General features: G+C 40.8%; 1 protein-coding gene across 2 annotated transcripts in view; it reads left to right on the top strand.

Annotated features, from left to right (window-relative positions):
- The window catches only part of LOC102456320 (crk-like protein), a 75388-nt gene extending 63651 nt beyond the window's left edge, over positions 1–11737 (top strand). Inside the window, exon 4 of one of the 2 annotated variants that reach the window (XR_012899113.2) lies at positions 8004–8141. Coding sequence is in view for 1 of the 2 variants with exons in the window: in XM_075915894.2 (XP_075772009.1) it covers positions 8004–8138 (135 nt within the window). In the remaining variant the exon portion in view is untranslated. Of the gene's footprint in view, positions 1–8003 lie in introns of both variants that reach the window. The other variant, XM_075915894.2, reaches the window with a different exon arrangement.
- The last annotated feature ends 371 nt before the right edge of the window (positions 11738–12108 follow it).

The raw sequence follows: 12108 nt of genomic DNA on the forward strand, positions 1-12108 counted from the left end.
CACAACGCACAAGTGGGGGCTGTCCAGAAAAAAAAAAAACAGTTTAAAACCTTCCCCTCACGCCGTTATAACTGGCTCGAGGGCATGGGAGGAGGTGAATTAAAAGCCACCCTAAGTCAACCGGTAGAAATTGAATTTGAAGATGTAATCACTAGAAGCTAAATCTGCTCTAACAAGGAGACACATTCTGCGGCATAGATCTCCTTACAGAGCATGGGGCGAGTGATCCACCCCAGAGTCAGCAGCATAGATCAACCCTGCTGCAGCTTGGCTGTTATGAAAACCCCTGTACTAAGAAGTTTAAAATTACTATTAGCTGACTTCAGTAATAAATAATAAATATTTGAATAAAGCCATTTAGCAAGAATCAAGAAAGACCATAAGAAGGAAAAAGCATGTGAAAGGAGAAGGTAAGAGGTTTGGAGCTCGATGGGCAAAGTAGAAGGAATAAGGACAGTAGAAATACAGTCATTGGAAAGTTAAATTAATAGGAAAGTTAAATTAATAGGAATGAGGAAAGTTTTCATATGAGGGAAAAGCAAGTGATTGAGGGTATGCGAAGGTAAGAAGTGGACTCCGGGGGAGTGGGGAAGGAATTAAGCGATTGTTGTAATATGTGAAGGGAAACCTGCTTTAAAAATGACTCCTCGTTTCTTTGCAGCCTCTTTCTTAAGCAGTGCGCAAATCATCCACGCAAAGAAACAATCAAATTTAAACATTTGGCTACAGACACGTTTGTTAAATCTGCAAAGGAGAAATAAGGAATTCTATTGACACTTAATTGGTTAACTGCATAAAAGAATGAAATCTATACATTCAATCCTTAAGGTTAAATTTACACTCTAAGGGTATGTCTACAGTACAGCGCTAATTCGAACTAACTTAGTTCGAATTAGTTAATTCGAACTAAGCTAATTCGAACTAACTCATCTAGAACTAAAAACTAGTTCGAATTAGCGTTTTGCTAATTCGAACTAGCATGTCCACATTAAGTGGACCCTGAACCGGAGTTAAGGATGGCCGGAAGCAGTGCCGGCAGGGCATCAGATGAGGACTTAGAGCGTGGAGCTGCTGCCTCAGGCTAGCCGAGGGCTGTGCTTAATGGGACCCGACCCCCACCCCGGACAGACAGTTCTCAGGGGTGCCCCGCTTGCAAAGCAGTCCTGTCTTGGAGTGCCCTGAGTGCCCACACTGGGCACATCACAGCACTCGGCCATCAGACCGGCTGCACTTGCCGCAGGCTGCCATCTGGGGAGAGGGGGCAATTGGGGGGCTGCAGGAGAGCTTCCACCCGCAGAGCCAGCCCAGTCCTCCCCATCGGGGGCTCGTACCCCATTCCTCCCTCACCTCCTTCCACTTACCCTTCCCTAGCCCCCCTTCCTGATGTACAAAATAAAGAAAACGTGTGGTCAAAAATAGAATTTCTCTTTATTGAACAAAACTGGGGGAGACTGGGAAAAGGAGGTGGGAGAGGGGAAGAGAGAGGGTGGGCGAGGGGAGGGCAACTAAAATGATCAGAGGTTTGGAAGAGGTCCCATATGAAGAGAGGCTAAAGAGACTGGGACTTTTCAGTTTAGAAAAGAGGAGACTGAGGGGGGTTAGGATAGAGGTCTATAAAAGCATGAGTGGGGTGGAGAGGGTGCATCAAGAAAAGTTCTTCATTAGTTCCCATAATAGAAGGACTAGAGGCCACCAAAGGAAAGGAATGGGTAGCAGGCTTCAAACTAGTCACAGAAAGTTGTTCTTCACAAAGCAAAGAGTCAACCTGTGGAACTCCTTGCTGCAGGAGGCTGTGAAGGCTACAACTAGAACAGAGTTTAAAGGGAAGTGAGATAAAGTCATGGAGGTTGGGTCCATGGAGTGGTATTAGCCAGTGGGTAGGAGTGGTGTCCCTGCCCAAAGTTTGTGGAAGGCTGGAGAGGGATGGCACGAGACAAATGGCTTGGTCACTGTCTTAGGTCCATCCCCTCCAGGGTCCCTAGGGTTGGCCGCTGTCGGCAGACAGGCTACTGGGCTAGATGGACCTTTGGTCTGACCCAGGACGGCCATTGTAAGCTCAGGGCTCAGGGTCAGGGGGTCTCAGTGGACCCCCTTGATTTTCATGCACACCTGCTCCTGGGTGGCCAGGCTGGCAGCTCTCCTGCCCTAGACGGCCACTTTCCTGTGCCTAGTGCGGAGGTCGTGGACGAGGTCTACGATGTCCGCACTAGACCAGGTGGGTGCCCGCCTCTTGCGGTCCCGGGCAAGCTCCCAGGAGCCGCCAGCCTGGTCCCGGGAAGAGGGGGAGGGCTGGGGTCATCGGGTGGCTTGGTCGAGCTGTGCCAGGGGCAGGGTCTGCTGGCTGGGTGCTGGCAGGCTTGCACCTGGCACGGGCACTGTAGTCAGCCTGTGCCCCTTTAAGGGGTCTGGGGCCGGGAGGGGGGCAATAGAGTTTCCCTGGTGTTGGCCAGAGTGGCCACCAGGGAAAGCTGGGGAGGGCTAGCCTCCCACTAGTTCGAATTAAGGGTCTACACAGCCCTTAATTCGAACTAGTAAGTTCGAACTAGGCTTAGTCCTCCTACAATGAGGTTTACCTAGTTCGAGCTAAGCGCTCCGCTAGTTCGAATTAAGTTCAAACTAGCGGAGCGCTAGTGTAGCACCTATCAAAGTTAATTCGAACTAATGTCCGTTAGTTCGAATTAACTTTGTAGTGTAGACATACCCTGAGAAAACAAATCATTGTTTTAAGGATTCAAGCCCTGAAACTTCACTGTGTCTCTGTTCAAGGCTGAGTTGATAACACTCTTGGCTTGTTTTCAGATCCAAGGTTGTGTGTGAGTGCAGACTACCTGTCTGTTCAGGAGGGGTGTGGGGCCACTGTCCCCTCCCCCCCCCTCCTTGAGTGAGCCTGTAAAGTTGAATATGATTCTTTTCAGGAAAAGAAAAGCTTTTTGCTTGCTGGAACAGTAACTGGCCAACACCTTGTGCTAAGGAAAAACATTATAGCTTCACACATTAAACCTGATCTGTGGTTTTCTTCCACAATCCTCAGCCATGAAGACTGAAGCAAAGAATTCATTTAGTTTCTCCGCAATGAGTTTATCGTCTTTAAGTGCTCCTTTTGTATCTGGATGGTCCAGGGGCCCCACTGGTTGTTTAGCAGGCTTCCTGCTTCTGGTGTACTTAAACATTTTGTTATTACCTTTTGAGTTTTTGGCTAGCTGTTCTTCAAACTCCTTTTTGGCTTTTCTTATTACATTTTTACACCTAATTTTGCAGTGTTTATGCTCCTTTCTATTTACCTCGCTAGGATTTGACTTCCACTTTTTAAAACATGTCTTTTATCTCTCACGCCAGCCTACAGGGGAGCTGGAGGAGAAGGCAGCAGTGGGGTGAGGGAGTTTGCCCCTGGTGCCCCCGAGAGCCACTTTGGCTCCCTGCCCGCTTCCACTATGCGGCAAAGGGACCCCGTTCAGAGCTGCGGGATTGAGGATCCGCCAACCTCAGTCCTCTCTGTCCCTTCCCCTCACCTCATGGGGCTGAAGCACCAGAGGAGTGAGGTGTCTCAGTTGGGGCCCTCATCAGTGAGGGTTGGGGGGTTTGGGGGAGTTTTTTTCCCTTCTCACTTGTGTGGTCCCCAACTGATTTTTCTTCCAAGAAAGGTTTCCCACCCCTTCCGTAAAACATTGAAACTTTTGTGTTGGGCATAAATTAATATTTTACTTAGTTTATCAAACTTCATTTTAAATAAACATGAGAGAGTTACAATGCTTAATCTGTTTAATAATGTAAACTAAACCATTCTCCCTAATTGAAGCACTAGTAAAATGGCTCAGGCATAATTATGTAATTAATGGTGAGTTTCCATTAGCAGCTGGTGGTCCATGGCAGTGTTTTCATTCAGCCACGTGGTCTACGGGCCAAAAAGTTTGATAACTACTGGTCTAGATCATCCCTATCCAAACTGCTTTTAAATATCTCCAGTGATGGATATTCCACAACCACGCTAGGCAGTTTATTCCAGTGTTTAACCACCCTGACAGTTAGGAAGTTTTTCCTAACGTCCAACCTTAACCTCCCTTGCTGCAATTTAAGACCATTGCTTCCTGTTCCTATCATCAGAGGCCAAGGAGAACAATTTTTCTCCCTCCTCCTTGTAACACCCTTTTATGTACTTGAAAACTGCTATCCTGTCCCCTCTCAGTCCTCTCTTTTTCTAAACTAAACAAGTCCAATTCTTTCAGTCTTCCCTCATAGGTCGTGTTTTCTAGACCTTTAATCATTTTTGTTGCTCTTCTCTGGACCTTCTCCAATTTCTCCACATTTCTTGAAATGTGGTACCCAGAACTGGACACAATACTCCAATTGAGGCCTAATCAGTGCAGAGTAGAGCAGAAGAATGACTTCTCGTGTCTTGCTCCCAATACTCCTGTTAATGCATCCCAGAATCATGTTTGCTTTTTTTGCAACAGTGTCACATTGTTGAGTCATATTTAGTTTGTGGTCCGCTATGACCCCTAGATCCCTTTCTTGTAGTACTCCTTCCTGGACAATAACTTCCCATTCTGTATGTGTGAAACTGATTGTTCCTTCCTAAGTGGAGTACTTTTGTATCTGATGAAGTAAAGGATGCCAAGTACTATTCCATAATAGTCGATTCAACACCAGATGTGAGTCATGTAGACCAATTAACATTAATTTTAAATGTGTGACCAGCCATGGTGAAGTTGTAGAGTGATTTCTTTGTTTTGTCCCACTATAAAATCCCACACTTCTGAATGTCTAGAGACAATGGTTTTGGAAATGATTGCAAATTTAGCTTTGAATATAAAAAATTGTCCTGGGCAGAGCTTTGATAATGCTGCAAATATAGCAGGAAAATATTCAGGTTCACAGGCAAGACTGACCAATGCAAATCGTTCTACTTTATTCATATAATGTTCCAGCCATTGCTTTAGTTCAATATGCAACGCTGCAGCCACATCTTGTAGGGAGTGACAATTTTTTTTTTAAACTTCGTTCAAAACATATATGCTTTTTTTTCGGTTTTCACACATCGGTACAGTATGCTACAATCATGCTTGGAGCAGGTAAATGGAAAACATTTGACAGTCAAAAGAATGTGTGACAGCAGGTGGTCTGCCCCTGCATATGCTGTTGTTAGACAATTGTTAGCCTGAGTTGACAGGTTTTGTCATGAAACGTTGAAATGACTATAGAGCCGTGGAAGCAGAGGCCCTAACATTAACAGCAAACGTAGGTTCATCTGATGAGAAGCATTAAAAAAAACCCCGTGAAGTTATTTTTTGATGAAACTCGAGACAATGAAATCATTTTAAAAGGGAAAGAGAAGATCCTTTTTGAGACCGTCAATGTTATTTGTGACAATAATAGTGCAATTGCAGAGTAGGAGGTGAATCTCTATAAAGAAAACTGTTGATTTATTTTGCATGTTTTTTAACAGAAGTGTCAATGAAGGTTCTAAAGGCTACTACAGTAGGAAATTAAGTGAATTCCACATGGACACACACCTTTTTGAAGATGAAGTGAAACATTTCATTTATTTTATCGAAAGTGATGAGGTCTGTGCTTCGAGATCACCAGTTGATTTGTATAGACTTGTACCTGACGGTTTGGAGGCAACCTTTCCTTATAGAAACCATTTTGAAAATATTTTTTAACAATACCTGTCACAAATGCTTCTGGTGAAAGTTCTTTTTCTGTACTGAAATAAGTTAAAATTATTTGCTATATACAATGAGTCAGGACCATTTGACACGTTCAGCAATATTGACAATTAAAAGTGCCTCTTTACAAACTATTACTTACGATGACTTAATTGACGATTTTGTTAAGAAAAAGTGTACAAAGAAAGCTATCAATACATATCTTTTTTCCAAATTGAATATGTTTCTTCAGAGGAAGTTAACTTTTTTCCATTCATGCATCATCAATACATTTTATTTTTACACATTTTGCATGTTAGCTTAATACAAATACAGTACAAGCTTTCATTTAGACCAGAGGTTGTCAAACTGTGCTCCGAGAACTCCATTGAGGTGGACCAAGGAAAGGTGGTTATGTTTGTTGTAATAAAGCATTCTCATCCAAAGCACTTTACAATAGTTAGCTCATGGTACAAACACTATTTGGAAAGATCATTAAGTGGCCCACCAAGACCCTCAGCAATTTTCAAGTGGTCTGTGGGGAAGAAAAGTTAAGATGACAAAAACATTCAAGGTACTTCACTTTATTTTCATTTATTTCTTATTACTTACTTGTGGGATGCGCCCCGTGCTTGTTATGCTTGGCAACCCCCCTCTCTCTGGCCGCTTTTGCAGCCAGCGAGTGTGTGAGCATGATGATGTCCTTCTGTCGCCTGTCAGGAAAAACTTGAGAGAGAGAGAGAGAGAGAGAAGGACAGGAAAAAGAATGAAAAATGGGAGGGGCCGAAATAATGAATATTTGTTTTTCTTGGCTGGGTCCCCAGGGGGCCAACAAAAATAAAGCTGTGAACACAGGGCCCCACTAACTCTAAATCCACTACTGTTTTCCAGGTAGCAGCAGAACTAAATTAACTGGATTCTTGTCCATTTCATAGCTGCTAACACTGTGTTGAAAAGCAAAATGGACCTTTTTTGTAGTTTAGTATAGCTATAAGCATCACAGCAGATGCAAACATTGGAGGAGTCCATAGACTTAGGAAGACACACCACGAGTTAACATTTTGAGAAAATGTTCTTCGGCCATAATGGCTAGAAGTTTATTCTTTAAAATGAAAGCTTTCATTCTGACTGACTGCATTGGTTGGTCCCCATGCTCACTCAAGTAGGTGGTGAATTCTCCATAGATGAGCAGATACATTTCTCCAAGCTCTGATTCTGGAAATCTTGAGACTGCATTCAGTATAGCAACATAAGGAAAAGCCAGCACAATGTGTAACTACTGAATTGTATGAGCTGCTAAACTGTTATATGAGCAATATTAAAGCAAGCATCTGCTACAGTTTCACATATTAATGCAATATAATTATGAACAGTACAGGAACATGGGGGGGGGGGTAAAGTTTGAGAACTACTGGAAAGGGAAACATGTTTAACAGTTAAATCTTTAAACATTAAGACTATTTCAAAAAGACTATTAGTCAACTTACCTTGATGCTAGTTGGAGGTAGAAATTCTGGGTATTTTGCTTCATGCACTGCTCTAAGCTATAGGCGGTAGAGTCTTTTAAAAAATGAGATGGGTATCCTGTCATCAGTGGGGCTGTACTGAGTTCCAGTTTGTTTAGCATTAAGTTCCTTAGTTCTCATTCTTCATTCCTATTACAAAATGGGAAGGAATTGTCTTGACACTATTCGTGCTCTAAATTCTTAAATGGTGGAAACCGTGAATAGAGCTAAAATCTTTATTCTAGCTCTTATTAATAAGAATGTATTTTTCTCTAATAGAAAACTGTAGCTTATTTGGATATTAAATTCAAAGTAAGTATTCTTTCATAACCACAAGTTTTTTGTAATGTGTACATAAATATGAAACATTCCCCCCCCCCCCCCTTGCAGCTAAATAAGACATTTTTCATTTTTAAAAAAAAATTTACTCATGGGGCAAATTAACTGAATTATACAGGAATATGTCCATCTCTCCTCTGTGGGAAAGTGCAGCTTATTTTTTACTTTAGTTGTGCAGCACTATATTTAGCTTACACATAGGACGATACCTCTTTAAAACTAACTAGTATTAAATGTGCTGTCCATTTTTTCAGAGGAATGCAGTATTCACACTATTACAGGTTCCAACCTTAAGTTGGTCAGTGTAGTTAAACAAGTTTGAATTTCAGAATTATAGGAAAAGTCTTTATTGTATGATCAAATGAATTTTAACTGCTTGAGAGGATGCAGTAGTCATATAGAAAGCTATTTTTCTCGCTGATGTTTAATGCGGTATTCTTTCTCCTCATTTTGATTATCTTTATGTTGGCAACTGTAGTCCTGTACTGTGGTAACACTGTTTTTTATTATGCAGGTTGGAGACCTCGTGAAAGTTACAAGAATGAATATAAATGGTCAGTGGGAAGGTGAAGTCAATGGCAGAAAAGGGCTCTTCCCTTTCACGCACGTCAAAATAATTGACCCTCAAAACCCAGATGAAAATGAGTGATTCCTGTTGCCCAGCTTACACTGCTGCTTCATTTTTCTGGTATTCGAGGTGGGGATGGTGCCTGTTAATGGCACACTGCTAGCACTGTCCATTTTTTTTCTAGCTTGCTGCAGTTTGATGGTTCTTTTTATACCCATTTGGAATGCACACAACTGAAGTCATGTACTGACCATACCATAGTTGCATCATCCAGGCTGTAGCATCGCTTCTAGAACTATTTTGGCCCTTAAGATGGAGAAGACTTGAAGCCACACAGGTAGATAGGAGCAAGAAAATCTTTCTTTTGAGGCTTTCAAGGATAGCATGTTCTGGCCTAATCATTAGGAGGAGAGTTCTAACTCTCTCAGATCAAATATGAAACTTTTGCATCACTGTACAAACAGAGCAACAAGAAAAAACTGCAATTTGGGGCTGAAGGAGGGAAGAGCTAGATTTGAGCAATCCCAAGATAGTATAATCAAAAAGTCTTTTTTTAAGACAAATTGGACATTTTGAGCAGCTATTTTAACAAGGTTGTTTTTGCGATACAACTCTGAGCTTGCTGTTGACCTAGAAATAAAGCTTATGTGACGAAAGCAAATACCCATTGAAAATTGTGTTTAAGTGGAGACGATTATAAGAACTTTTGTTCACATGGTAAATGATAGCCCATTTTGTCATACATAAAACCAATTCTGCAGATGCTTACAGAGATAAAAGTTGCTGGATGACTTGCAAGCACTAGAACTGTAAAAAAGAGCTTTAAAAGGGAAACGCTTAAGCCTGGTCTTACAGACTTTTGTACTAGAACAGTTCTTAGGGAGGGATGTAGGGTTTGTTAGTTTTACTAGTGCAACCCAGTTTGAGGGAGAGAAGAGAGAGAAAGGTGCCTTATACTGACAACTTGTTCCTCTGTATAAATTATATTGGTATAATAGCATCCACACCGGGGGGGTCATACCACTTTAAAAGTTTAGTTATAGTTAAACAGAGCAAATTGTGTGAACCCACATTTGTGACCTCTTCTGCCTGCTTCTCAAGGTGAATTTAAACATCTTGAAATAAATACATGTGTAAAATTATTCTTTGTAATATTCCCGGGGACTTCATTTGTACCTTCTCTACAGAAGCTGACAGCTCTAAATAGCAGGATGTACTCTTATCCACTAGGTATTAAGGATTTCTTCAAGCATAGAAAAAGATGCAGAAATCCAAACTCTGCTTTCAGCATTTAGAGGAATATACTTGAAATATTAACACACAAGTATTTTTTTCATCTTATGTTGGAACATGTCTTCTTTTAAGGATGTTGGGCTGTTAAGCCCTGAGCACATGTTGCCCTGAACTATATTGAAGTGCCTTGAGATTCTTGTAGAGAAGGCACTGAAGAATGAAAAAAAAAAAAGTTGCAGTGCTTATCGGTTAACACTATTATCCCCTCCCCCGCCCGCGTGGCTATTCAAGTAAATTTTTTTAGCGGGCTGTCTGATAGGCTGGCTCATGCTGGGTCCTGGCAGCAACTGCAGCAAGGGTAATTGCTGGGACCTGGCTCGAGCCAGGATTGAGCGCTTGCAATGCAAACCCTTATCAATTAATGGTGTAGTCCACAAAATTTTTGTTGACTACATGATTAACAAATTACACGCTTCTTAACATCACTAAGCTCAGTTAACCTATTAAATATTCTGTAGTGCTTATTAAATGGCTGAAAGTCGTCTTAAAGCATTTTACTGCCAAAAATATTGTGAAATAGAATAACATTGACTAAAAGTGTATGGTGCTATAGGAATGCCTGGCTGTGGGCAATGGAAACAGTTCTGCAGCTCTAGAAAGTAAGTGTCCTTGTAGATGTGTGTGTCCTGACCCTATCTTAAGTTATTATGAAGCTCATACTACTGAAAGTTATCTTGTACTTAAAAGTGCACTAAACTCATGCTACCATAAGGTTCTCTTTATTTTGGCCCTAACCTAGCTGTCAGTGTAGGGTTTTTCATTTTCTTTTAAAAATCCATAAACATATGATTTGGAAAATGTTATTTTTTAATCAAAAATAAGGATTTCCTTTAAAGCAGTCCTTCTTTGGCTATACTGTGTACCTGGAACGTTGTAAGCACTGTTCTGGGTTAAACTAATCTGGTGATCCCACAAAAAAGCAAACCATCTGTTGGCAAAAATCTTAGCTAGTGTCAGTACAAGAAAGCACGGCATTTACATAGTGATTTCTAATGCAGAGAACACCTAATAACTGTGAACCTAGTTTTGGACCACTTAAATGGCTCCCTGTGTCTAACAGTAAATGCCTCCTGAACTTGATGGTAAACTTGCATCAATATGTCTTTTATTTTATTATGAGATAAGTATTTTCATATAGAAACTGCATTTGATCAATTTGCGTTTCTCCTTTTTGAGGTCACTCATTGCTTGCAGTGCTTTCTGTTGCTTTAGAGAACGTTTTCAAAAATTCCTAGATGATCGATAACTGTCAGTGTTGCTGACACTTGAGAGTATAAAATATATTTAAAATGAGCCATAACACTTTATCATGTTATGGCTTCAATCTATGCACCATTAAGTGGATCATGTGTGTCATTTAATTTTTTGTAGATGTCTGGGTTCAAATTAGCAATTGTTTCGGTTGTTAAAGCAATCAAAAGTTTACTGCTCGACTTTTTTTCTATTGTGTACACATATATACATTGAAACCTCTGACCAGTATGAAAAGTTAAAATGAAAACTGATCTAATCTGTCTGCATCACTGGACAAGCACTAACTCAATTGTTTACAAATCAGGCAGGAATAAAGGGAATATATTCTGTTTGGGTTGGGGCTCTGAACATATTTTTTGTAAAGGGAAAAATGTATTTTGTGCCATTTCATGTGCCTGTAATCTAACTTTTTATATTAACATCCTGGGAATGTGGGCTTTTTGTTTATAGTAAAGTTTAGAAGCATCTCTGTGCAATTGAAAAAGTGAGACCTGCCTAAAAAGATGGCCTTTTGGGACCAGTAGATGTGTTCCTGTATAGTTGTAATTTTCTGTGTACTTGTATTTTAAAAGAAAACATGTTCTGAGAGAAGAAATTTTTTGCAGCAAGAAAGGTGTCCTTCTTTTGAGGGTACATCTAGACTACAGAGCTTTTCCGGGATATCTCTGGTATCCTGGAAAAGCTCTGCTGCATCCAAGGAACATGTTTCCGAAAAAAAATTCGGAAAAGCAGACGTGGTTTTTTCAACATCCCTGTAAACCTCGTTCTATGAGGAAGAAGGGATGTTCCAAAACAGGTTTTTTTCTGACGTTTGGCCCCGTGTAGACAGGCTAAACGTCAGAAAAGCCTCTTCGGACGAAAAGCAGGAAAATTTGCGTATCTTTTTCTGACTTTTCTTTGTAGTGTAGAGACAGCCTTCACTGTGTTTTGGGGATCATAGCTTGTTTTATTTTTTGTGCTATAACATTAACAGTATTAAATGAATTTTATTCTTAGAATAGATGGAGTGTCTTTTTAAGACTAGTGCCTTTTTATTTTCTTACTCCACTCCTTTCGTAATACTGGTCCCAACATCAAGCCAGTGTTATTAGTGCCCTGTTTGTATAGTCTGAATAAAAAACCTTGTTACATTATTTGTGGTCTGTACAGCTTTCTCCAATATCATTAGCAGAGTCTTTATTCTGCCATCACTCACAGCATGTAAGTTACAGTAGTGATCTTGGCCCTTCCCTTGCTGAAGTTTTCCAAGTATAACTATTGTCCCCGCTAGAGGTGAGAAACTGTTCATTTGCTTCTCTCCATCCTTATGCTCCCACCCTCCCAACATGAAATACTGCTAAGTGAAGAAGGTTGCTCTGATCATTGCATTCACCTGTAGATCACGGGATAGGCTATTGATATACAGCAGAAACAGACTAAAGATTAGATGCAGTGTAATTCCTGTCTGAACTTAATTAAGCTATTCTTGCTGGGGTGGGGGGAGCTCTACTATTGTATTTTCTTC

The sequence above is a fragment of the Pelodiscus sinensis genome, chromosome W (genome assembly GCF_052426305.1).
Source record: "Pelodiscus sinensis isolate ZL-2025 chromosome W, ASM5242630v1, whole genome shotgun sequence".
In the NCBI taxonomy this organism is placed as follows: domain Eukaryota; kingdom Metazoa; phylum Chordata; order Testudines; family Trionychidae; genus Pelodiscus; species Pelodiscus sinensis.